Raw genomic sequence first — 23,883 nt, forward strand, 5'->3', positions numbered from 1 at the left:
GCTCCAGGCCTAAGACCTGAGAAACCAGGGCGGGTTTGGGCGGGGATGGCGTTGAGCCGGGGCCGGCTGGGCAAGGCGGTCCAGCTAGAGGCCCCCGGGAAGACGGGGTTTCGAGGCGGAGGCAGCTCAGCCCCGACGCGACCGAGCCAACCGCGAGCTCAGCCCAGGGACCCAGGGAGCCGCCTGCGCCGGCCGGGCATGCGCTTGAGCGCCAGGGACCACAGTTCCCGGCGTGCCCAGCGCCCACTTCCGGGGCGGGTCCGAGAGACCCGGAAGTAGTTACGGAGCTCGGCCGAGAAGGCGCGGTGTGAGTAGTGTGCTGTTGTTTTTCCTCGCTCGCTGCTCCTGCCGCCGCCGCCATGGGGAAGCGACAGCACCAGAAGGACAAGATGTAAGTTGAGCCGCCGCCGGGAGCGGGCCTGTTCGCACTCTGCGCCGCGCCGAGACCCTCTCGACGTCGCTTCCCCGGAAGCTTCCGCCGTCCCCCGGCGGGGCGGCTCCCCGAGGCGCGGGTCTCCCCGGATCCCGTCCCCTCGGCCCCTCCGCTTGCCAGCTCTGACCCTGCCGGCTTTCCCCGGGCGCGGTTCTCGCTCCCTAGCCTGCTCACGGGCTACAGCACTTTACAATTAAAACAAACCCACCTGGCACCACCAGCTGCCACTGAGTTTCTTTGATTTTTTTTTATGACAAGAAGAGGAAGATCTCTGTCGACCGGCTGTTTTCTGCTTTCCCTTTGAAACCATTCCAGTCGGGCTCTGCCCGCTGCACTGCTCTTGTCGTGATCCTGTAACTTCCGTACGTCTCCATCCGGGGGTCAGTCAGTTCTCAGTCCTCGTTTTGTTGGGCTTCTCAGCAGCGTAGGACGCGGCTGACCGCCTCTTTCCCTCTGAAGGCCTTGTACGGTGCCTGGGACACCACACTCTGTTTTTAGGCTACCTCAGGGGTCTTTCTTTGTTGGTCTCCTTTGCTGGATCCTCCTCCCCCCGTTCCGGACCTCCTACGTCTCCTCCCCCAGGTTCCCTCTCCATTTACATCCTGCCCCGGGCAGTCTTGCTTAGGACACCTCCACTTGGAGATCCGATGGGCTTCTCGAATTCAGTGTGCCCCACGGGGAAGCAACTCTTGATGTTCAGCACCTAAGCCTGTTCCTCCCCCATTTTCCCATCTCAGTGGTCACACCGCTCTCCGCTCGCTGGGGTCAGAAGCCCGGGAGTTTCCCTCAGCTCCCTCTGCCTCCTGTCCATCAGTACGTCCTGCTGGCTCTTCCAGGAATTGACCGCTTCTCACTCGTCCACCAGTTCTCCCACAGGTGGAGTTGATGCCAGCTCCTTCTTGGACCTTTGTAGTCGCCCTCAGATTGGTTTTCTGCTGCCTATTGCTTGACCCTCTGCACACAGCAGCCAGAGTGATGCTTTGAGGACTTATGCTGGATCAGGGTCCTTCCATCCTGCCTGAAGCAAATCCAGAGTCCTCCCACGGCCCGCGAGGCCCCTTGTGATACGACCACCACCCGCGTCTCCATCATCAGTGGCCCCGTGCCCCCATGTGCACTCTTTTTCAGTGGCTTTGCCCTTCTTTGGGAACACACTAGCTTTTCTTGCCTCAGGGCTTTTATACGTGATTAGTCGGCTTGGTCCCTCTGCCGGGAAAGCTCTCTCCCCAGGTCTTCATGTGGCCAGCTGCTTCTCATTGTTAACCCTGCTATTTGGAGCAGGACCGTTTGGGTTTGCTTACGAGTTTGCGTATCCCCGTGTTCTGTTGTGTTTTTCACTATGTGCCTGATACATAGTACGTGTTAAATAAGCATTTTCCGAATGAGTGAAATGATTTCGGTCATCAACTTCTTACTTCCAGAGACTATTCTTTTTATAAAGGGGTGGTAATAAGATTATCTCTCTCTCCAGGTACATTACCTGTGCTGAATACACTCACTTCTATGGTGGCAAGAAACCAGGTAAGGCGTGAAATCCTTCTGTTCCTTTTGGTGTGTGTGTGGGTATAATTAAGGAATGATGTCTTCACGATGCAGTAAGTGTAAAAATGAACAATTAATAAGAACGTGGAAACTGTAGTAGACAAATGGGCTGAGGACACAGTTCACAAAAGAGGAAATACACTAAACATAGGAGAAAATGTTTAATATTGGTGGTGATTTTTTTTAACATAGGTTACAGTAATATTTTCTCTGTCAAGTTAATAAAGAATACAAAGGGGCCTTCCCTGGTGGCGCAGTGGTTACGAATCCGCCTGCCAACGCAGGGGACACGGGTTCGAGCCCTGGTCCAGGAAGATCCCACATGCCGCGGAGCAACTAAGCCCGTGTGCCACAACTACTGAGCCTGCGCTCTAGAGCCCACGAGCCACAACTACTGAGCCTGCGTGCCACAACTACTGAAGCCTGCGCACCCTAGAGCCCGTGCTCCACAATAAGAGAAGCCACAGCAATGAGAAGCCTGCGCACCGCAACAAAGAGTAGCCCCCGCTCACCGCAACTAGAGAAAGCCCGCGCGCAGCAATGAAGACCCAACACAGCCAAAAATAAAATTAAAAAAATAAATAAATAAAATAAAATAAAATAAAAAAATAAAGAATACAAAGAACGGGGACTTCCTTGGTGGCATAGTGGTTGAGAATCCGCCTGCCGATGCAAGGGACATGGGTTCGAGCCCTGGTCCGGGAAGATCCCACATGCTGTGGAGCAACTAAGCCTGTGCACCACAACTACTGAGCCTGCGCTCTAGAGCCCAGGAGCCACAACTGCTGAGCCCCCACGTGTCACAACTGTTGAAGCCCACATGCCTAGAGCCTGTGTTCTGCAACAAAGACAAGCCACCACTATGAGAAGACCGCTCACTGCAACGAAGAGTAGCCCTGCTCACTGCAACTAGAGAAAGCCCGTGTGCAGCAACAAAGACCCAATGCAGCCAAAAATACATAAATTAAAAAAACAGAAGAAGGATGCAAGGAACAATAATACCTAAAGCTATCAAGGCTGCAGTCAAAAGAGCACTGTCACAGTCACTGGTGGGAGCAAAACTGGCCCTTCCTCTTGGAAAGCAAAGCTAAGAGGGAGACCCACAGCAGGGGTGTTAGTTAGGGTTGTGGCAGAAACCCACCTGCGGTATGTACTTTTTCCTCTAAGCTCTTTCTTGATGTACCCCACGTTTTGGTTCTGTCTAGAGAAAGGTTTTAGTACACAGCAATTTTTTTAATTTTTTATTTATTATTTATTTAATATTTTTATTTTTGGCTGTGTTGGGTCTTCGTTTCTGTGCGAGGGCTTTCTCCAGTTGCGGCAAGTGGGGCCCACTCTTCATCGCGGCGCGCGGGCCCCTCACTTTCGCGGCCTCTCCTGTTGCGGAGCAGAGGCTCCAGACGCTCAGGCTCAGCAGTTGTGGCTCACGGGCCTAGCCGCCCTGCGGCACGCGGGATCCTCCCAGACCAGGGCTCGAACCTGTGCCCCCTGCACCAGCAGGCAGACTCTCAACCACTGCGCCACCAGGGAAGCCCCCACAGCAATTTTTGCACTGGGTAATTTATATCAGCGTTTTCTTTTGTTTCTTTTTTCTTTTTTTTTTATCTTAGCAGGTTTTACTTTATTATTTTTATTGACGTATTGTTGACCTATAACACTGAGTGACTTCCAGGTGCACAATGCAGTGGTCTGATATTTCTGTATGTTGCAAAACAAAACCCAAAATAGGTCTAGTTACCGTATGTCACCACACACAATTTATTATTATTATTTACTTATTAAAATTTATTTTATTTATTTATTTTTGATTGCGTTGGGTCTTCGTTGCTACACCTGGGCTTTTTCTAGTTGTGGCGAGCGGGGGCTGTTCTTTGTTGCAGTGCATGGGCTTCTCATTGCAGTGGCTTCTCTTGTTGAGGAGCACGGGCTTTAGGCGCGCGGGCTTCAGTAGTTGTGGCGCACGGGCTCAGTAGTTGTCGCTTGCGGGCTGTAGAGCGCAGGCTCAGTAGTTGTGACGCACAGGCTTCATTGCTCCGCGGCATGTGGGATCTTCCTGGACAAGGCCTCAAACCCGTGTCCCCTGCATTGGTAGGCGGATTCTTAACCACTGAGCCACCAGGGAAGCCCCACACACAATTTTTAAGATATCATTGACTACAGTCCCCATGCTGTGCGTTTCATCCCCGTGACTTACATGCACTTTTTCTTAAAACGTAGTTGACTTGTTGGTAGAGCACATCTGTGAAATTTTTTACAGAGTAAGTTTTCTGTCCTTTATTTTCATTTTGCACAGATATCGCACAAACAGATTTTCGTCGTCTACCTTTTGACCACTGCAGGTAAGAGTTTGGAGAGTTTAACCTTTCCCTCATGATTGTTCTCGGGTACTCAACTGTTTGACAGTGAATCTGATCCCTGGAGATGCAGGTGTAGCTTCTGTCTGCGTTCTCCCACCCGGATCTTCCGTGGACTGGAAGAAGGGACCCAGCAATGGAAAGAAATGATGATGGTTTTCTGCTTGTTCTGTGTCTCCATTTATGTGCATTGTCTTTTAACCTTGTTCTTCCCTACAGAGGTAGGTAGGCTCTGTCATCAAGCCTGCCTTACAGTTGAGAGAACCAGTGCTTCGAAGAGTGAGCTCCCTCTCCCAGGTATCCCATCCAGGAAGTGGTCTGACTCTGAGCCCAGGGCTTTCATGCTTTCCTTTTGGTCCAGAGTCTGAGTAGTGACAGCAACCCCGATAGTCATGATACTGTGGCCCCTCTGCCTTCCCTGAGAATGCAGGTCACTGTGGGGGCGGGGAGGGACCCAGCTGCACAGCCACTTGGATGTCTCGTCCCACCCTCGTTAGACTAATGAACCACAACACGTTAGGGCTTGGGGGAGTGGGCAGGTCTGTTGGTCCCCATGGGCCTGAGTTTCCCCAAGTTTGAGCCATGGTCAGCTCTGTCCTGGACACACGTATCTACACAGCATTCTCCCCACCTTGCCCTCCTCTCCCTCTGACCAAAGTTCTGATTCCATAGGTCAGGGAGAGCCTTGAGAGCTGACCAAGCTCTCCTGGTGATCCCAGCACTGTGGTGAGGCAGGTCAGCCGATACCACGGGGCAGTGAGGGGGCAGGGGAGGCTGGGGGCACAGCCGCTGAATCTGCCCAGGGCTCCCAGGAGGCTCCCCATGTGGTGAGTGAGGGCTTCACCTGTTTCACTTGCTCAGGAAGTATGAACAAGTGAGGCCCAGACATCATCAGCTGCATTTCTCACCACCACCACCAGTTTTGTCATCAGCCTCCTGGAAATGTAGTCTTGTAAATTGGTTCTATGGAAATCTTTGGTTCCCAATTCTTCCAAGAGGTCTCTGCTCTGTGTCTCGCCCATTTTGTAACTACCTTGGGTTCTGGGTAACACGTGCTTTGAGAATGTGCCCTTCAGGCCCTGTTGGGAGAAGACGCATGTTCACTGTCTTGCTGTTTGGAGCTTGCCTTGTTGTTGGGTCCTGCTCTGGTCGGTCCCCAGCAGTACTACTGGGTTAGAGTAGAAGGTTGGGCCAGAGGGGGCGGTGGTGAGGTCTCCCCACAAGGGGTCCCTGGGGCAGCATCCGGGGAGGTGACCCCAATGCTGCCAGGCTGTCCAGGTCCTGGTGCCTGACCTGTGCTGACCGAACTCGTAGGTGACTGATGTACAAACAAGCCAAGTCAGCCAGGGCTCTTGATGACTAGTGATGGAGACCCCAGGCCAGAAGAAAAGGTTATTGGCTCAAGGAAGTCCACCGGATACCATCCTCCTCCACCTGTGGGCTCTGCTTTTCCTATGCGGACCCTCCACGAGGCAGGAAGTGGCCTTCGACACCCATATCCCTGCATTGGAACTTACCCAGGGCTCCCGGGCGTCAGGTCTTGTCTGAGTCACTTATCCACTCCTTGGAAACATGGCGGGAACGGAGCCTGCTGTGCAGCCAGGAGCAGGCCAGGCTCCTCCAGACCATGGTAACCCCCCCAGAGTTGGGCTGGGAGGGGGCAGTGCTCAGCAGTGACCCTGTCCTTTCTCAGTCTCTCTCTACAGCCCTTTGTCTACCCGGTCTGCACCCCCGAAGGCGTCGTCTTTGACTTGCTGTGAGTTTTCCCTTGACTTCTGACTAACAGATGTGGTGAGATTGTTGGCACCCACTCAGGAAGGGGCTGTGGGGCAGCTGGAGTGTTTGGGCTCCAGGCAGTGCTGACCCTGGACACGCCGAGGTCCCGGCAGCCTCGGGAGCCCTGGATGGGCCTCAGGCACGAGGCGGCAGTGCTGCTGTGACCTCTGCCTGGAGGGGCGTTGGCCTCTCCCCCGTGTGGGGGTCCCTAGTGCTCTAATTCGCACCCCGAACCTGTTAGAGTGTTAATGAGCTGAGTAGCTTTCACTTCATGAAGGCAGAGCCATAGTTGAGGCGCATACTTTTCTAGTACTTCCCTTTGAAGCTTTATGCTCAGTTTTATGTCCCAACGTAAACCAGCTTCTGTAATTGTCTCATAGTTCAGGCTCATTTTAGAAGATTTGGAAAATACTTCAAAGAAAAAGGGAAAATTGGTCATAATTGCACTGTCCAGGGAAAGCACTGTCAATATCTGTAGTGCTCTTTTTCTGGGAGTGTATTTGTGGTAACCTGTTTGAGATCATACTGTTGAAGATAGTTCAGGATCCATTTTTCACTCAGATGAGAGCTTTTTTCCCCTATGTCATTCAGAATTCTCTGGAAGTGTGATTTTTGATGCTGGCCCAGTATCTCATTGTATGTACGTCTTTTTCTGTTAATGTTATTTATCCACGTTTATGCGTAACTGGAGTAAAAACCCTGAACGTACTTTGAAGCCCATGTAGCCAGAAATATTCCCCCGTTTCCTCTGATGAGGCAAAAAGTGAAGTGGAGTATAGCCCCTTCCCAGCTCCCCCCAGAGGCAGGCCCCCTGCACTGTGGCCCTGTCGCCAGGCTGCACCCGCCCTCCCGCTGACGCGCACTGTCCTCTTCCCTTCAGGAACATTGTCCCTTGGCTTAAGAAGTATGGGACCAACCCCAGCAACGGAGAGGTAGGTGGCTGTGCAGGAGCTTTGGTGATGCCAGTGAACACCAGGTGTCAGGTACAGGAACGTGGTGGAGGACCCACACCGGTCCTTTCTGGAGTGTTCCCCACTTGTGTGCACGTGTGCAGGCATCTGTCTTACCTCAGTCGTGGACGCAGTCGCTCGGTGATCCCACTGCCCCTTGCTTCCACCCCCGAGGTGTCGGTGCGTCCGGCCCTGCCTGCGTCCGTGGTGGCTGCGTGTGCCCTCCTGTGGTGGCACAGTTCTGGGGGGCATTTGGAGTTCTGCTGTTGCAGATGGTGGTCACACATGCGGTGTACCCCTGGGACTGCTGGACGCTGGGGGCTGCGTTTTAGGCTTGGTAGCTCCTGGCAAGTTGCCCCCTGGAGGAGTCGCACTGTTCCAGACTCCCAACAGCGGCGTGTCAGGGGAGATGCGCGTCCCAGACCCTCGGCAGCTCTAGGAGTCACCTATCTCTTTGGGTGATGTAGCTTGTGGGCACCAGCCTTCTGTGACGTGCACTCTGTGGAGAGTTAGGTTAAGCAGCTGTTGATGTGTCACATGTACAGGTGCAGGAGAGAATCTGGAGTCGAGTTCCAGCATACTTCTCTGCTGGACACCCCCCACCCCGCCGTATGCCTTGTTGTAAAGCCCTGGGGCACCCACTTTCCGCTCCTCCCGCTGCTCTCTGTTCACTTCTCAGCGCGCCTTCCCTCTGCCACATTTATTCGGTTGCACCCATTCACTCACAGAAAGGGGTTAGCCGTGCAGCACGGGGCCTGGCGCTGTGAGCAGAGTGGGACGGGATGCTGACCAGAGGAGAATGGGGGACCTGGGGATGTTTGTGGAGCAGTGCCATGGAAGCTGTGACCTGGGGACGAGGGGAGATGGTGGCAGATAGACTGAGTTACATCAGGGGGGTCTTGCCAACCCTGGAGGGAGCCTGGCTTCGTTCTGGATGGGCTGGAGGCCAGATGGGTTAAGCCGTAGCGAGCTGTGATCTGGCCTGTTTGGAAGCCTGGCTCTGGCTGCTGTGTCGGGACCAGACCTCAGGGAGGTGAGGATGGAAGCAGGGAGGCATCAGGGGCCGTGTACTTTCTGGGCAAGAGGTGCTGGGTGAGCCTGGGCTAGGGTGCAGGCTAAGGAGGTGCAGTGCAGGGGCTAGAGGTGGGCAAGCAGGGAGGGCGGGGCCTTCTGCAGACCCTGGGAGCCAGGTTGGTTCCCCCAGGGTGTCAGCCTGATGGAAGTCCGGCCTGCGTTGTGGGAGTGGCGGGCAGTGTGGTGACTGGCACTGCGGAGCTGGGAGCTGGGCTGGGTGGTGGTCAGAGCCCTGTCTGCCGGGATGAGGCCTGGTCAGCTCTGTGACAGACCCTGGGGGCCCTGTGGAGAGTGGAGGCTGTCATTGTCATCGTCTTTGGGGAGGCCTAAGAGGACCTGGGTGCGCTGAGGCTAGGGGGAGGGAGGGAGGCAGACGAGGGGTGTGAGCAGGGTCCTGGCCACCAGCCTCGGACGTGTGAAGTGTCGTGGGTTCAGTCTTTGCTCAGCTGTGCGCTTGTTACCTGTGTTCTGGAGGCGGATGTGTACTCTGGGGCCCTGGGCGGTGGCCTTGTTTTCGGGATTCACTGCCTCCCCTGGGATCAGGCTGCAGCTGTGTCGAGGCTGGAGCTCGCTCCTCTGTGGGTGGGGGCTGCGCTTTGCCGTCGCCCCCAGCCCCCCGTGTTTCCTGGTCCACGTCTGGCCCCCTGTCCTTGGTCTCCTCGGTAACTGTGGACAGCCGCTCCCCGGGTGCTCCCCAGCCCCACAGCACGCAAATCGCCTGCCCCCAGCCATCGCCTCTGCTGCGGGTGTCCTGTCAGGGAGTCTGTGGTGTGTCCTCAAGCGGGGCCCGTGCCCCTCCTGGCCCGTGCCCAGAGTTCCCGCGGCCGCGGCCCTGAGGACCGTCCCTGTGGTGTCAGCTGCCGTGAGCTCCTGTCACCTCCCAGGGCCCCAGGAGGAGGGTGCTGTGTGTGGGTCTCCCTGGGCTGGCTGTGCCTGGGGCGGGCACCCACCATCTGTCCACAGGTGTGTGTGGGGGGGTGGTTGGCTAATGAAGGCAGGGCCGAGGTGGCTGTCGGGGAGCGGGCACGGGGCTGGGCACGGGGACTGTGCCAGGGGAGGGAGGACGTGGGGCAGAACCGGGTTCGGCCCTGGCGGAAGGATGCCTGGCATCTCCTCCGGGTGGCCCTTGGAGCTGGCCGGCGCTGCAGGGCCTGTGCCTCCCCATCCAGGGTCTCCGCTGCCCCCTCGCTTCCTCTGACGGAGGCCTCCCCACTGGGCGGCTTTCCTCTGGCTGCTGGACTTTGCTTTATTGTCCAGGTTCCTGGAGGAGAGGTGAGCTGCAGACGAAGTCCAGAAGTTTTGAGAAAGGATCCCGTCCCATCCCCTCTTGGCATTTGCGTGTATTGACTCCTCTTCCCCCACGTTGTAGTGCCCGGTGTTTCTTGGGTCGTCACACAGCAGAACAGCAGGGCAAACGCCTGGGTCCCCACTGCCCAGCTAAGGAGATATTGATTTGGCCAAAAAGTTTGTTCGGGTGCCTTTGCCCTTCTTCATGTGAGTTACTTGTTATTATTAATTACGCTTCTTTCAGAAACTGGACGGGAGGTGTCTGATCAAGCTGAACTTTGCAAAGAACAGTGAAGGTGAGTAATCCTTTACAGCCAGTTCTAGGATTGGCCTGCAGGACCCGAGGCCCCCGCCTCTCACCAAGTTTTTGTTTCTTTCTGATCAGGCTGGAGGCTTGCTTTTGATTTCTCAAAGGCTAATAATTTTTTCTTAAAGGCCCAGATGGTTTAAAGCTGGGGTGGAGGTGAAACCTCAGGCTTGGGGCACTTCTTCCCACAAGGGCACATGGGCCATGTGGGCCGCCGGTGGCCTTTGTGGGTCCAGCTGGGCCCCACGGGAGACAGGCCCTACCTGGCCGTGGCTCTGGTCCAGTCATCGTTGGAGACAAGCTGCTCAGGCTGCGGCCCAGGGCGGGCAGCTGGGCAGTGGGTGTGGGGGGTCTGACGGATTTGCCAGGTGGCTCTTGGGCTGCTTTCCGCTTGGCACTGGTCATAAAGCTGCAGTCCAGTCCTGGGGTCCTGCTCTGCACCCCTCCACACCCTCCACTGTTCTCGCTGGCCAGACGCCTGCGCCGAGGCGACCTCCATGGACACCGACCTTGTTCTCGGTTCTCTGTGGACCTGGCGCCATGCCCTGGGCGCGTGCGGGTGCCGTGGTTGAGGTCGGTGTCGGGGCTCGCTGGGCGGGTGTGTTCCGGGAGATGCTGGAGCAGCTGAGGCTGGCCTGGCTCCCAGCAGGTGCCAGATGGCAGTGAACGAGCAAGCAGTTCTTGGTGGCCAGGAGCACAGCGCCCCATGGATGGTCCCTGGGTGCCGTGTGGCTCCCTGCTCTGAGAGCGGGTGATTCGGGGAGGCCCTCGGTGTGTCTCCTTCACAAGTGTTTACTGAGCGCCTGCTGTGTGCGGAGAGCAAGACAGGCCAGGTGTCTCCCGGAACAAAAGGGAGGGAGGAAATTGGAAATGAGATCACTGTAGTGCGTCAGGTGCTGCGTGTACCAGGTCAGAGGTAAAGCAGGGCGAGAGAGGGTCACAGGACGACTTGCTGACAGGGTTTGAGTGTAAATCTGGGGGGAGGGGGAGGAAGGGCCGGGGAGGGGAGCCCTGTGGGGATGTGGAGACAGCATTCCGGGCAGCGGGCTCAGCCTGTGCAAAGGCCCCGAGGCACAGCCAGGAGTCCAGTATTGCTGCATCAGGGTGAGCGGAGCGGGAAGCAGGGTCTGTGGTCCAGAGTCAGGTGGGATGGGGTGCAGAGCAGTCATGCGGGGCCGGGGTGGCCATGGGAGAACTCAGAGATTCCAGCAAGAAAGATCTGACCTAACTTTGCCTTTTTTAAAGTTTTTACTAACTTTGATCTAGAGATACCTTTTTTTGGCTTTGTTTGTCTTTTAGTTGAAAATTTTTTTTTAAATTAATTTATTTTTGGCTGCGTTGGGTCTTCGTTGCTGCGCGTGGGCTTTCTCTAGTTGCGGCGAGCAGGGGCTGCTCTTCGTTGCAGTGTTCGGGCTTCTCGTTGCAGAGCACGGGCTCTAGGCGCGCGGGCTTCAGTAGTTGTGGCATGCGGGCTTAGTAGTTGTGGCTCGCGGGCTCTAGAGCGCACACTCAACAGCTGTGGCACACGGGCTTAGTTGCTCCGCGGCATGTGGGATCTTCCTGGACCAGGGATCGAACCTGTGTCCCCTGCATTGGCAGGCAGATTCTTAACCACTGCGCCACCAGGGAAGTCCTTTTTTTTTTAAAGAAAGCATTATTTATTTTCTTTCTATTTTTTTTGCTAATTAATTTATTCTTGGCTACATTGGGTCTTCGTTGCCGCATGTGGGCTTTCTCTAGTTGCAGCAAGCAGGGGCTACTCTTCATTGCGGTGGGCGTGCTTCTCATTGCAGTGGCTTCTCTTGTTGTGGAGCATGGGCTCTGGGTGTGCAGGCTTCAGTAGTTGTGGCACATGGGCTCAGTAGTTGTGGCTCACGGGCTCTAGAGCACAGGCTCACTAGTTGTGGCACACGGGCTTAGTTGCTTCACGGCATGTGGGATCTTCCTGGACCAGAGCTTGAACCCGTGTCCCCTGCATTGGCAGGCGGATTCTTAACCACTGCTCCACCAGGGAAGTCCCTAGTTGAAATTTTCAGGGATGTGAAAGTAGAGAGAATTAGGGACTTCCCTGGCAGTCCAGTGGTTAGGACTCTGCGCTTCCACTGTGGGGGGGCCCGTGTTTGATCTGTGGTCTGGGAACTAGGATCCCGTGGTGCAGCCAAAAAAAAAAAGAAAGAAAGTAGAGTTAGTGTGTGACTCCTTGCCCCGTATCCATCCCCAGCTTCAGCTCCCATCCATTGTCAACGTGTCTGATTTTACCTGTGCTTGCATTCTGCACCTACTCAGGTGATTTTAAGCAGATCCCTGACATCATACTATCTCCTGCTTAAGTACTTTAGTGTGCATGTCTAAAAGCTAAAGATTTAAGAAATAATAACCACAATACTATTGTCACATCTAAAAAGTTAGTAGGAATGCCATAGTATCATTGACTATCCAGCCAGTGGTCAAGTTTCCAGAATGCTCTCATAATTATTTTTTGTAGTTTTGAAATCGGAATTTTTAGAATCTATACAACTCAAGGTCTCTCATCTCTAAGTGTTCCCCTTTCTGCAGTGTTCTTGCTGGGACTTGAACAGGCTCCCTGGCTGCGGGCGGGTGTTGGTGGGGCAGGGCACGGAGGGCATCCGGGGCTGGTTGCAGTAACCCAGGCGAGGGACGCAGGATGTACGGGGACGGGTCAGGGTCTGAAGGACGGGCTACTGGTGGGTGGGCAGGGGTGACGGACGCCCGAGGTGGAGAGGGAGGCCAGGTGGGCTGGGGGCTGACAAGGCCGACTTTGCTGAGGAAGGCCCTGCAGGGGTTGGGTCTTGCAGGATGAATGGGAATTCATGCTCTTGGAGGAGGAGCTTGAGCTATGGGCTGTCCCTCGGGTCCGCCCTGGGCGTGCTGACGCAGGGTTCCGCCTCTCCCGCTCTCTGACCTTGGGTGTGTGCCCCCTCTCCAGGGAAGTACCACTGCCCTGTGCTGTTCACCGTGTTCACCAACAACAGCCACATCGTGGCCATCAGGACCACCGGCAACGTCTACGCCCATGAGGTGGGTCCTTGGGAAGCCCCAGGCCGGCTCATGGGCTGAGAGCCACCGGCGCAGCCAGGAGATGGCGGGGCTTGCTCGTGCCCTCCAGACTGGACCGGGGCAGTTCTTCCCACTGAGCAGGTCCTTGTTCCCTGGTGCCCTCCACAGGCATCGGCAAAGACCCTGGAGGGACCTCAGCTCCTAGTGCCGCCCCAGGGGAGCACATGTTGGGGGGGGCGGTCCCGATTTCCACACCCGTCCTGCTCTGGGCCTGCTTTGGGCTGGGTGCAGATGGCAGGGCTATGGCCCCGCGATGCGGGAAACCCTCCCTAAGCCTTTTTCACGCCCATCTCTGGAGGTTGGCCTCGCGGGGCTCTGGGGTCACGGATTTGGGTGGCTCATTGGGAGACAGATGTGTGACAACAGCAACCTGTCTGGGGCGCAGGAAGCCCCGCCCCTTGGTGGCACACACCTGTCCCCCCACCTTGGTCCTTTCCCTACCTCTGGGTGGGCTCTGGGCTGCCAGGTCGGAGGGCAGGCAACGTGACAGCGGACTTTCTCCTGGCTTTAGGCAGTGGAGCAGCTAAACATCAAGGCCAAGAACTTCCGAGACCTGCTGACCGACGAGCCCTTCTCCCGGCAGGACATCATCACCCTGCAGGTGGGTGTCCCCTTCCCTGCCTGCCCGGGGACCACCCGCCCAGGACCTTGGCTCCTCCTGCCTCAGTGGTCTCGCGGCCCCCTGCCTGCGTAGCTCCCAGCTGTCCCGGCTGTTGGCAGAGCCCCTCCCGCCCTCCCTGCCCTCAGTCACCCTGGGCCTCCACACAGGCAGTCTCCTCAGTCCGGGGCTCACCACTCCCCTCCGAGGCCGCCCCTGCCGTGTCAGGGCCCTCGTCTCTGCCCCCAGAGCCACCTCCACGTCCAGGCAGCCCCGTTGCAGGCCTGAGGGCTGGGGCTGGTGTGCTCGGGACCCAGGGGCGAGTGTAGGGTGTGCCTGTAGGTGTCAGAGCCCCGAGTGAGTTCATGAGAACCCGGCCCTAGAAAATCAGGGTGTCTAGATCCTCCTGTGGCTCATCCCGTTCTAATCAGAGGCCAGTGCGTGGCTCTCCCCAGTGGTGGGCTCGCTGTCCCCAGGGCAGACCGTGGGGTCAGTCTGGCAGCCGGGCTGAAGGGGGGAGGCCTGCAGGAGGCCTGGAGGTGGGCACCCCACGTCCCGTGCTAACAGCTAAGGGTGCTCGGCTGTGTGTGGGGAGAAGGGGACGCAGCTGGCTGAGCAGCCATCTGTGCCACTGTCCCCGCCCCACCCCTGCTCGTCACCCTGCGCAGGGCAGAGTCCCTGTTGACCTGCGGTGCCCATGCAGCCCCCAGCCTCTCCCCTCCAGCCTGGTCCCTCTGCTGGTCCACCCATCCTTTGCTGCCCAGCAGCCGCACTGCCCAGGACGGGTCTGGCTGTGGTGCCAGGCTCACTTCCACACGTGTTCTTTTTGCCATAGGACCCCACCAGTTTGGACAAATTCAATGTCTCCAACTTCTTTCATGTTAAGAATAACATGAAAATAATAGACCCAGGTATGTATGGCCAGGGCTGGCCCGGGTGCCAGGGACTTGGGTAGAAGAGCCTGGGCGAAACCCCCCACCTCCCTGGGGCTTGAGCGTCTGGGAGTCTCACCCAGGTTTTCACAGGTCTTGCATTTCCTGAGCCGATGCTCCATTGTTCTGTGCTGGGGTTGGCAGACCACCCTGGCCCATGCCTGCCATCGGGGGTCAGACATGTCGGTGCCAGCCGGGCCATCACCATGGTGCCCAGCCTGGCCATCTCCCCGCCACCTCCGCCCCGTCAGGACTTGGCTCTAGGTCTCTCAGAGCTGCTTCCTCTCCCACGTGCTCGGGGGCCTGGGTGGGCCTTCTCCTCAGAGATTGTCTGTGTCCCACCACAGGGATGGGCCATTCGTGCCGGCCGCTGGGTGGGTATGGAGGTCCCATGAAGGGTGGTGAGTGCTCGTGGCCACTGGGTCCTGTGATGCGAGGCTGTGACCCCAGGGGCTGGGGCCAGTCTGGGGACAGGGCAGTGGCCTCGCTCTTTCTTCCCCCACTGGCTCCTCCCTGGGTTGTTGTGACCAGGAGGCTGTGACTGTGACAGAGGCTCTGGTCACTTCAGACTCGTGTCCCGGCCGGGGCTCTCAGCAGCTCTGGCCTCCTGTCCCCGTCACGACATCTGGGGATGCTGCTGGGTCTCGGCTGCTCAGGGCGACTGTGCTGTTTTGTAGATGAAGAAAAGGCCAAGCAGGACCCATCTTATTATTTGAAAAACACGAACACAGAGACCCGAGAGACGCTGCAGGAGCTCTACAAGGAGTTCAAAGGGGACGAGGTGCTGGCGGCCACCATGAAGGTCCCCGAGAAGACAAAGGTGGACAGGCTGAATGCTGTGAGTAGGCAGCGGGCCTTGCCGCTGCCCTCTCTGCCGGTCGGGGCACTTCTGGGGACGGGGCTGCACTGAGGCTGGCCCAGCAAGGCTGGGGCCATGGACAGGTGTGGCCGGCCCGGAGCAGATGTGCTGGGTGGACAGCTGCCCGGTAGCTTCAGTGGTTCCTCGCCCCACAGCTGCCTGGGGTATGGGCAGAGTCACTGCCCTGCGAAGCTGGTTACTCAGTGCCCAGAGCAACCTCAGGGGTGCCAAGCTGCTGGGGGGAGGGAGCCAGTGGTACTGGGGGTACCTGGCACCCGCCCTCACCGTCTCGTCCCACACAGCCCATGGTTGGTCCTGGGACCCCCAGTCGGCAGTGAGGGCACCAGGGTTTGCACCCTGGCTTGTCAAGCCCCAAAGCTGCCCCTCCCCTATTCAGGCAGGACCTGGTGAGCTGGGGCTGGGGGACCCTGGGGGGGGAACTCTGAGGTGCCCCCCTAAAGAACTGTCCAGAAAACTAAGCGTGCTAAAAGAAGAAGGTTTGTTGTTTATAATTTAATCCCACCTCTAACACGATGGTTCTTAGCATTTTGGTGTATTTCTTTCTCATGGGAAGAAACTTTTTTGTCCTTCTGTTTAGAAGGAAAAAACCGTTTATTGAGGCTTATTTTTTCCTGTAGGGACTTGACACATTTAAAAAGAAGCTCAAGTTCTTGGTGCTCTGAACCCCAGAGATGCCCAGGCTCTGCCTGGTGTGCTTTTCTGGGTTTCACTTAATGTGAGAGCTTTGGCAGCCGGGCCTTCAGCCCAGTTGAGGCCCGTGGGCTGCTGGCTCACTGTGCTCCTGCTCCCTGGGCCCTTGGGGAGAGGCCAGTGCGGGCTGGGCTGTCCTGTCCGCCTTGGTAGGCCCCTGCGGGCGCCTGTGGGTGGTGGTCAGGGACACCTTCCTGGAGGAAAGGCACCGAGCAGGGCCTGAGCAGCGGGGTGGCCTCCCGGGGCTGAGGAGCCACCGTGGTTTCTCGGCAGGCCCACTATTCCACCGGGAAGGTCAGCGCCTCCTTCACCTCCACTGCCATGGTTCCCGAGACCACGCATGAAGCAGGTAGTGGCCTTTGTCTCCACCGCCAGCGTTAACAGCGGCCAAGGGTGGGGTGCCCTTGTCTGTGCCCTTCTCAGCGCTGCTCTGTAGTGCCTGGGCTTTGTGGGCTCGTGGGCAACTCAGGAGTGGCCAGGCATGGCCCCTTTTGAAAGTGGGCTTGTGCTTGGGATAGGGGCGGCTGTCCAGGGGGCTCCCTGGTGGTGGGAGGCCCTCCCCATGCTGGGGCCACCCCACCTCAGGCTCCAGCCCAAGTCCCACCTTGGTGTTGCCCCCAAGCCCCCTTCCTCTCCTGTTCTTGGCTGGTAGGGCTCCCCTCCCCTCCCCCCCTCCCCCTCCCCACATTGAGGAGCCATCAGGCCCCGCTGCTCCGCCCTCCCCGATGCCCCTGGGGGCTCCGGGCCACGGGCAGGCAGGCAGCTCAGGCCTTTGCTTGCAGCCGCCATTGACGAGGACGTGCTGCGCTACCGGTTCGTGAAGAAGAAGGGCTACGTGCGGCTGCACACCAACTTGGGCGACCTCAACCTGGAGCTTCACTGCGACCTGGTGGGTGAGGTGGCCGCCTGCGAGTGCCTGGTTGCTGGGCCTTGCAAGTCCTTCCTCACTGTTGGGGCCGCCTTCCACTGCCCAAGGGCTCTGGGGGTCCTTGGGACCCTTCCCTGGCTGCCACATGCCTCGGGAGCACTTTGCCTTTTTTGTAGACGCCAAAAACCTGTGAGAACTTCATCAAGCTTTGCAAGAAGCAGTACTACGATGGCACCCTCTTCCACAGGTCCATCCGCAACTTCGTGGTGAGTGCCGTGCACCGGCCCCCCAGTGCCCACGTGCGGAGTCCTGCAGTGACCTACGTGTACCCGGGGGCCAGCTGGCCACACCAGGCCTCTCGGGGGTGAACCGGGAGGGCCCCATTCTCACCAGGAGCAGCTGGGGGAGGAGGGGCAGGGGGGCTGAGGCTCATGGGTGCGGCTCCTCACTGGCTGGTTCTTCCTGCAGATACAGGGGGGTGACCCCACGGGCACAGGCACAGGTAGGTGCTCGTGCTGGGCCCCTGGGAGCTCTGGCTGCACAGCAGCCTCTGAGGGCAGGGGGGTGGGGACTCTGCTAGCCCCATGTGCTGTCTCTTTCCTCGTTCCAAGGTGGTTGTGAGGCCTCAGCCACAGATGAAGGGTGGGGGCACGTTACCTCCCGCTGGGCCTCCAGGGGCACCCCCTCTGTCCACAGACCAAGGGGGCCCACAGTGGGCGGAGGTTGGGCCCCACCCTGGACGCTGCCCCTCCAGAGCCCCCCTTAGCCTGCCAGCTGTCTGGGCCAGCTCATCCCTCACCCTGTGTGGTGTGAGCAGGAACCACCCGTCTCCTTGGCACTTTACTCCCTGTTCTGGGGGCCGGGCCCTAACCAGGGGCTCTAAGGGCCCTGGGGCTGCGTGGATGTCCTGCGGGGAGTTGGTGATGAGGACCCCAGGGATTGCGCACAGGTTTTTGAGCTGGGCCGCGTCCCAAGAGCTGCGCTCAGCTGGGACCTGGTCATTCTTGCTGCCACATGCCCCCTCCTCCTCCAGGGGGGGAGTCGTACTGGGGAAAGCCCTTCCGAGACGAGTTCCGGCCCAACCTCTCGCACACGGGCCGCGGCGTCCTCAGCATGGCCAACTCGGGGCCCAACACCAACAAGTCTCAGTTGTGAGTCAATGCGCGGCCATGGGAGGGGCCCGGGGAGGGGGTGGCTCCTGCAGATTCTCCATCAGCCTCGCGCTACATGTTGTGCCTCCCCCCCCACCCCCGCCGAATCCAGAAAGTGTGGGGACACGTGCAGACCTGCCTGAGCGCTGGGCATGTGCACTTGCACGTAAAACGAGTCATCCGGCAACCCCGTGCCTCGTGGTGGTGCCTGCAACAGGCCAGGGCGGCACCAGATATGGGTGTGGATGTGGATGCCCGGCCGGGGGGCAGAGACCCAATGAGGGGTCGGGAATTCTGCTGTGAGTGTTTCGGCGGCGTTAGATGCCCAGGACATCCACCTTGGACCAGCCTACTGGTCTAAGTTTTGGTGCTGAGAGGGTGAGAACAGGCTGGACGTACAGGCTTGGGCGGCCTGTGTCTAAGTGTCGTGGGGGCTACCAGGAGCAGTGGAAGGTGGGGGGCGGCGCAGGGGAGCTGCGGGGCCGCAGAGGAGAGTGTTTTCCCAGGAGCCACACGCTGCCTGCGGGGAGGTTGGTTTGGGCCACATGGCCACTGATGGCGCGTCGAGGACGGTCTGGGTGGCGGCTCTCATGCACGTTTGCTGGCTTCACCTGCAGAGCCGCCTGGCTTGGTGGAATGGGGCCCCAGGTGGAGTGTTTCTCTCCCGCTCAGCCTTCTCTAGGAGCTTTATGAGTTCATCTACGTTTCTTGATTTATGATTCTTAAAAATCCTTAAATTTTTACCTGTGTTCCAGATATTTTCCCCAGACTTCAAAAATTTCGTGGGAAGGTGGCACATGTTTTTACATATCTCCTGTGGCATTTCCACTTGTGCTTAAGGAGTCCCCAGTGCCATCGTGCGTGTGTCTCGGGGAAGTTGTGGAAGGCTTTGGTTTTGAGATCTCGCTTGTCCGTGGTGATTGTGTGTGGCATGGGCACAGGGTTTGTTTCCTCCCAGTTGTGCTGCTGTCACTCAGAGCAGTCCCCTCCCCAGGTGGATGGCAGCCTTGCTGGCGACTGAACAGTCAGGATGCCCGTCACAGGCTGTCAGGTGGCTAGTTGGCCCCCCGGCCATTGCGGGCACCAGTGGAGTGGGGAGGGGCCCCCGAAGGGCGGAACACGCCCTCCTACCTGATGGGTGGTCCCCTGTCTTAGGTGACTCCTTCCCAGTGATTTCCCTGCTCATCCTCCAGCGGAGCCCCTGAGAGAGCTTCCCACAGAGAAGGCACTTCCCGCCAGCCATGAGGGCCTCGGGTCGTCCTCCTCGTGCCCCGGCACTCGGCACCTTCCTGTGGGAATTGGCTCTCACTCTGTTTGTTGTTCCTTCCGCCAACGTTACACTTAACCTGCTCACACCAGCTCTGCACTGGGCTCTGCAGTGAGTTCCAGAAGGAGGTCCACCCTCACTGTCTGTTTGCACGTTGCTTTGGCTTTGATTGCTTATTCTCTAATCTGGACTTTATTCTAATTGGAGCGACATGACGTGTGTTTTATTTATTTATTTATTTATTTAAAAAAATTTTTTTGCGACGTGTGTTTTTGAACAACGGACGTGCGTGGGGTAGTTTCCATCTAAGGATGTGCCTTGACTTCTCCTGTGGATGTCTTCTATCTTCTAATGCGATTTTACAGTTTCTTCACTTGGGTCCTTTGCCTTCCTGGATAAAGCTATTCCTTAAGGATTTTGTAGTTTGTGATATTTTTGTAAACAGAATTTTTTTCCCCTAATTCTGGGTGGTTATTGTTCATGTAGAGAAAAACTATTACTTAGGCACTTTATCAACTTCTCTTATATTTCCAGTAGTTGTTTACTGAAACTGTCTTAGGCTTCGTAGACATTTCACGTTATCAGCTTGAGGGGATGTCCTCTCCTTCCTGGTGCAGACGTGGTCCCCTCACCGTCGGGCTGTGCGGGGGAGGACATGGGCTCTGTTGTGTCACCCAATCAGGTTTGCTGTTGGGCCTACTTTTTCAGGCGAGGTTGCTGAGTTTGCAGACGCTTTCCTGTAGCGTCTGTCACTGTAGCGTATGCTGTTTTTCTCCCGGAGGCTGTGGGCCAGCCTTTCTGCTGTGTCCGTGTGTCTGTCCTGGCCAAGATTGTAGACTGCTGCTCCCTCCACATGGGGGCCGGCCTGGGTCATCTGCACTGGTTTGATGGGGTCTGAGTACCGTGGGCGCTGCCCACGGGGCGAGGTGGCCGGTGCCTTCTGGGGGGACAGCTGAGCAGCTTTGGAGGCGAGGCAGCTGTTGTGACCTCGCTGGGCAGGGACGGCTGCAGAGCGTCCTGCTGACCCTTAGGTGGGCTTTGCTGCTCCAGCCAAGCACTGATTCACATTTTGCTGGAATGGGACTCACCCATCTCTGGATTCTCAGCCTGTGTCCATGCATCCCCCTCTCTCCCCATCCCTGACCACATCTGTGTCCGTTCTTCCTCGGGGCTTACAAGGGTTGTCTACTCTCACTTTCTCTGTAGTTATTTTCAGTTTCTACCTCGAATTGCTTCTTCCTGGTTTCTGTTCTCTCCTTTCTTATTTTCGTGTCTCTCCCCCTGCAGCCTCGGCCTGTGCATCCCCCGCCCACTGCTTGCTGGTGGCTGGTGGTTCCGTCTGTCTTGTCCTGGCAGGGCTATGTGGCGCTTCTTAGCCCCACGGGGCTGGGTGGGTGCTCTGCGTGCTGTTGGCAGGGCTGGTGGTGTCACCTTTTTTTATTATTTCCGACTCTGCTTAAATAGCCAGTAAAACCGCTGCTGGATTGGTGGCGGTTTTCTCTTTTTATGTCTAATATTATCGGGTGTTTTCTTTGTCTTTTCAAAGAGCTAACTTTAGACTTTATTTCCTTTCTGTTATGTTTTGGTCTCCCTTTTGTTGTTTTTCTGTTTTCCTCCTGTTACTTTAGGTTTATTCCATTCTCTCTTGAGTTTCTTTAACTGTGTTAGAAGTGAGAATAGGAGCCCTGCCTGGCGGCCGGAGGTCGGGGATGCACAATTCCGCGATTTTTGACGTTTGGCAGTCTGATGGGCTTGGAAGGCATGCGCTCCCTGGGCGGCTGCTGACGCGTGTTGATGGAGCTCGGTCCCGCACGGGCTGTGGGGGTGTGGGGGCATCGCTGCACTTCTCTGGGGACTGCTCCATGTTGCGACCATCGCCACACTTCCTGCCTCTATCCCTGCTTTTAGCCTTGTAGATTCTTGAAGTCTTAAAGCAGTATCTTACACAGCACACACCTAGATCTTGGTTTATTTTAATTCAGCCTGACAGTCCTAAGTGTGTATTTAACTTTCCAGTCACTTTGCTGCTTCTGGTGATCTTAATTTGTTTTCTACTTAGCCTTTTCTTCTATTTCTTTTTCCTTCTTTTCTCTCTCTCCTGGTTTGGAACTTAAACGTTTTCCTTGTGGCCTCACGTCACGAAGTACATCGGTCTAATGTCTGAAGTTACTGGTTAGCGCCCTTCCCCCCCTCCCTCTCAGTCAACCCGCCGGCTCTCACATCCGTGTCCTCAGGGAGTTTAATTTACCCTTAAAAAAAAAATTAATTTATTTATTTTTGGCTGTGTTGGGTCTTCGTTGCTGCATGCGGGCTTTCTCTCTAGTTGCGGCGAGCAGGGGCTACTCTTTGTTGCGGTGCGCGGGCTTCTCATCGCGGTGGCTTCTCTTGTTGCGGAGCACGGGCTCTAGGCGCGCAGGCTTCAGTAGCTTTGGCACGTGGGCTTCAGTAGCTGTGGCTTCTGGTCTCTAGAGCGCAGGCTTAGTAGTTGTGGCGCACGGGCTTAGTTGCTCCGTGGCATGTGGGATCCTCCCGGACCAGGGCTTGAACCCGTGTCCCCTGCATTGGCAGATGGATTCTCAACCACTGCATCACTAGGGAAGCCCCCTGATTTGCCCATTTTTATACCAAATTAGACATGAAGATTTTTGAGGTTGGCCCTTGTGTCCCTTTCCCGCATGTGTCTGTGTCCGGACCCCTTCCTGCTCGTCGCCTCCTTTCTTCCGGGCTACAGTCTGTGGTCCTGTAGTCAGTCTCTTGATGGGACGGGCTCTGGGCACAGCGTCGGCCCAGGAGGAGGTTGGCGGCGGTCAGGCCTGGAGGCAGAGCCCCTGCCCCTTCCTGGGCGGCCTGGTAGGGGGCCGAGGCAGGCGGGTGGGGGAGCGCAGGCTCTCCCTGACCATCCCTCTTTCCCCAGCTTCATCACCTTCCGCTCCTGCGCTTACCTGGACAAGAAGCACACCATCTTCGGGCGGTAAGGAGCTGCACGTGAGGTCTACCTTTCCCTGGGCTGGGCCTGCTCCCACTTGCCCCGTCTGTGTCTCTGCACAAGTGGGGGCTTGGGGCTTCTCTTGGGGGGGGATGGGGGTGGGCAGGGAGTTTGGCCCTCTGGACCTGAGACCCGCCCCAGTGGCCTACCCAGCGCCCTGCCTGACCCCCTCAGGCTCTCCCTTGAATGGTCCCGAATCTCAAAGCTGGGCCACATCCTGTCTCTCTCCCCATCTCCTGTCTGGGGCTCGGCACCCATCCTGTGAAGGCCCAGATGGTATTTCCAGCTCTGTGGCTTCATGGTCTCTGTCACACCCCCGCTCTGGTCGTAGCACAAAATCAGCTACAGACATTATGAGCGTGGACGGGTCCCGATCAATCTTTGTTGACAGAACTGGCAGCCAGCTGGACTTGGCCACCAGCCGGGCCCGGGGACCCCGCCCCTCATCTCTGGGTCCTACTGGCTCGTTCTGGAGCCACTATGTGCCCCTGGCCTGCGCAGGGACATGGCCTTTGTGGGTGCCCTGCCCTGGGCACATTCTCAGGCGCCCCATCGCTCTGCTGCAGGGTTGTTGGAGGCTTTGACACACTGACGGCCATGGAGAATGTGGAGAGTGACCCCAAAACTGACCGCCCTAAGGTATGTGCCTGGGAGCATGGGGGCTGCTCCTCAGGCTTGGCACTGGGCGGGCCCTAGGCGGGCTGGGGGCCTGCGCAGGCTCTGCTCACCCCCTCCCGCCTCCACCAGGAGGAGATTCGCATGGACTCTACCACAGTGTTTGTGGACCCCTACGAGGAAGCCGATGCCAAGGTGAGGGGGGCACTCGGGGCCCGTTCTGTCCCCAGGAGCCCCACCTGGCCCAAGGGCTCCAGGCCAGACACTCCCCTGCCTGCCGCAGATCGCTGAGGAGCGGAAGAAGACGCGGCTGGAGGCAGCGGCCCTGGAGAGCACCGCCAAGACCAGCCAGCCCCAGCAGGGGAGCCAGGGCCCCCAGACGTACCGCCAGGGGGTGGGCAAGTACATCAGCCCGGTGGTCACGTGAGTCTCCACGGTGCCCTCCCTGCACTTACCGCTGGGGGGTGGGCAGCCGGGGGCACGGGATTGTGCCATGAGCTGGCTGCTGGGGGCGCCTTGGTGCAGGGTGAAGGAGGTGGGGTCGGGGCTCCCAGCTCGGGGCCTGGTACCCACATGGCAGCTCTCGTCTGCTGCTTCTCTCCCCAGGAAACGGGTAGCAGAGGAAGAACCCTCCACCAGTGCCGCCGTCCCCGTGGCCAAGAAAAAACCCAGCCGAGGTTTTGGGGACTTCAGCTCGTGGTAGCAGCAGGCTGGCCACTCTGGATTCTGGTAGGGACTTGGACTATGTCCCTGAGTTGTCTGCCCTTTGAGCTGCGACTCAATAAAGCTCTGGTTTGTTGGCCTGGGTCCTCTTTCCTGGCCTTGGGAGTCCACGGGCCACCTCGTCTCTCCCTGGGTAGGATGGCCTGGCCCTGTCTCCACCTCTGCCCCTCTGCCTCAGTCAGGAGGGCGAAGCCAGCTGGCTCCCGCTGTTCCTGGCAAAGGGCGAGCAGAGGCCCTGGGAGCTGGTGTCCCCCCCTGCCAACTCCTCTCCAGCCTCAGGGCCTGGCCTTGTGCTCACACACGACCTGGGGACCTGCTCGGGGGTGTCTCTATTGAAGATCTTCAAAGCCTGCCCTTTCCGCGCCCTCCATC

The 23,883-nt window shown here is 57.7% G+C and overlaps 1 protein-coding gene across 1 annotated transcript; it reads left to right on the plus strand.

Moving 5' to 3' along the window:
* The first annotated feature begins 243 nt into the window (after positions 1-243).
* Positions 244-23,590, plus strand: PPIL2 (peptidylprolyl isomerase like 2). The gene is made up of 20 exons (XM_082417871.1): positions 244-391; positions 1,905-1,954; positions 4,269-4,314; positions 6,023-6,085; positions 6,986-7,037; positions 9,661-9,712; positions 12,671-12,762; positions 13,313-13,402; positions 14,235-14,310; positions 15,009-15,169; positions 16,175-16,250; positions 16,684-16,790; positions 16,946-17,035; positions 17,238-17,271; positions 17,803-17,920; positions 22,102-22,158; positions 22,740-22,812; positions 22,921-22,983; positions 23,072-23,211; positions 23,395-23,590. Exons 1-20 carry the CDS (start codon positions 360-362, stop codon positions 23,489-23,491), a joined length of 1,569 nt encoding a protein of 522 aa, XP_082273997.1. The 5' UTR covers positions 244-359; the 3' UTR covers positions 23,492-23,590.
* The last annotated feature ends 293 nt before the right edge of the window (positions 23,591-23,883 follow it).

The sequence above is a fragment of the Balaenoptera physalus genome, assembly GCF_965194825.1.
Source record: "Balaenoptera physalus genome assembly, chromosome: 12".
Lineage (NCBI taxonomy): Eukaryota > Metazoa > Chordata > Mammalia > Artiodactyla > Balaenopteridae > Balaenoptera > Balaenoptera physalus.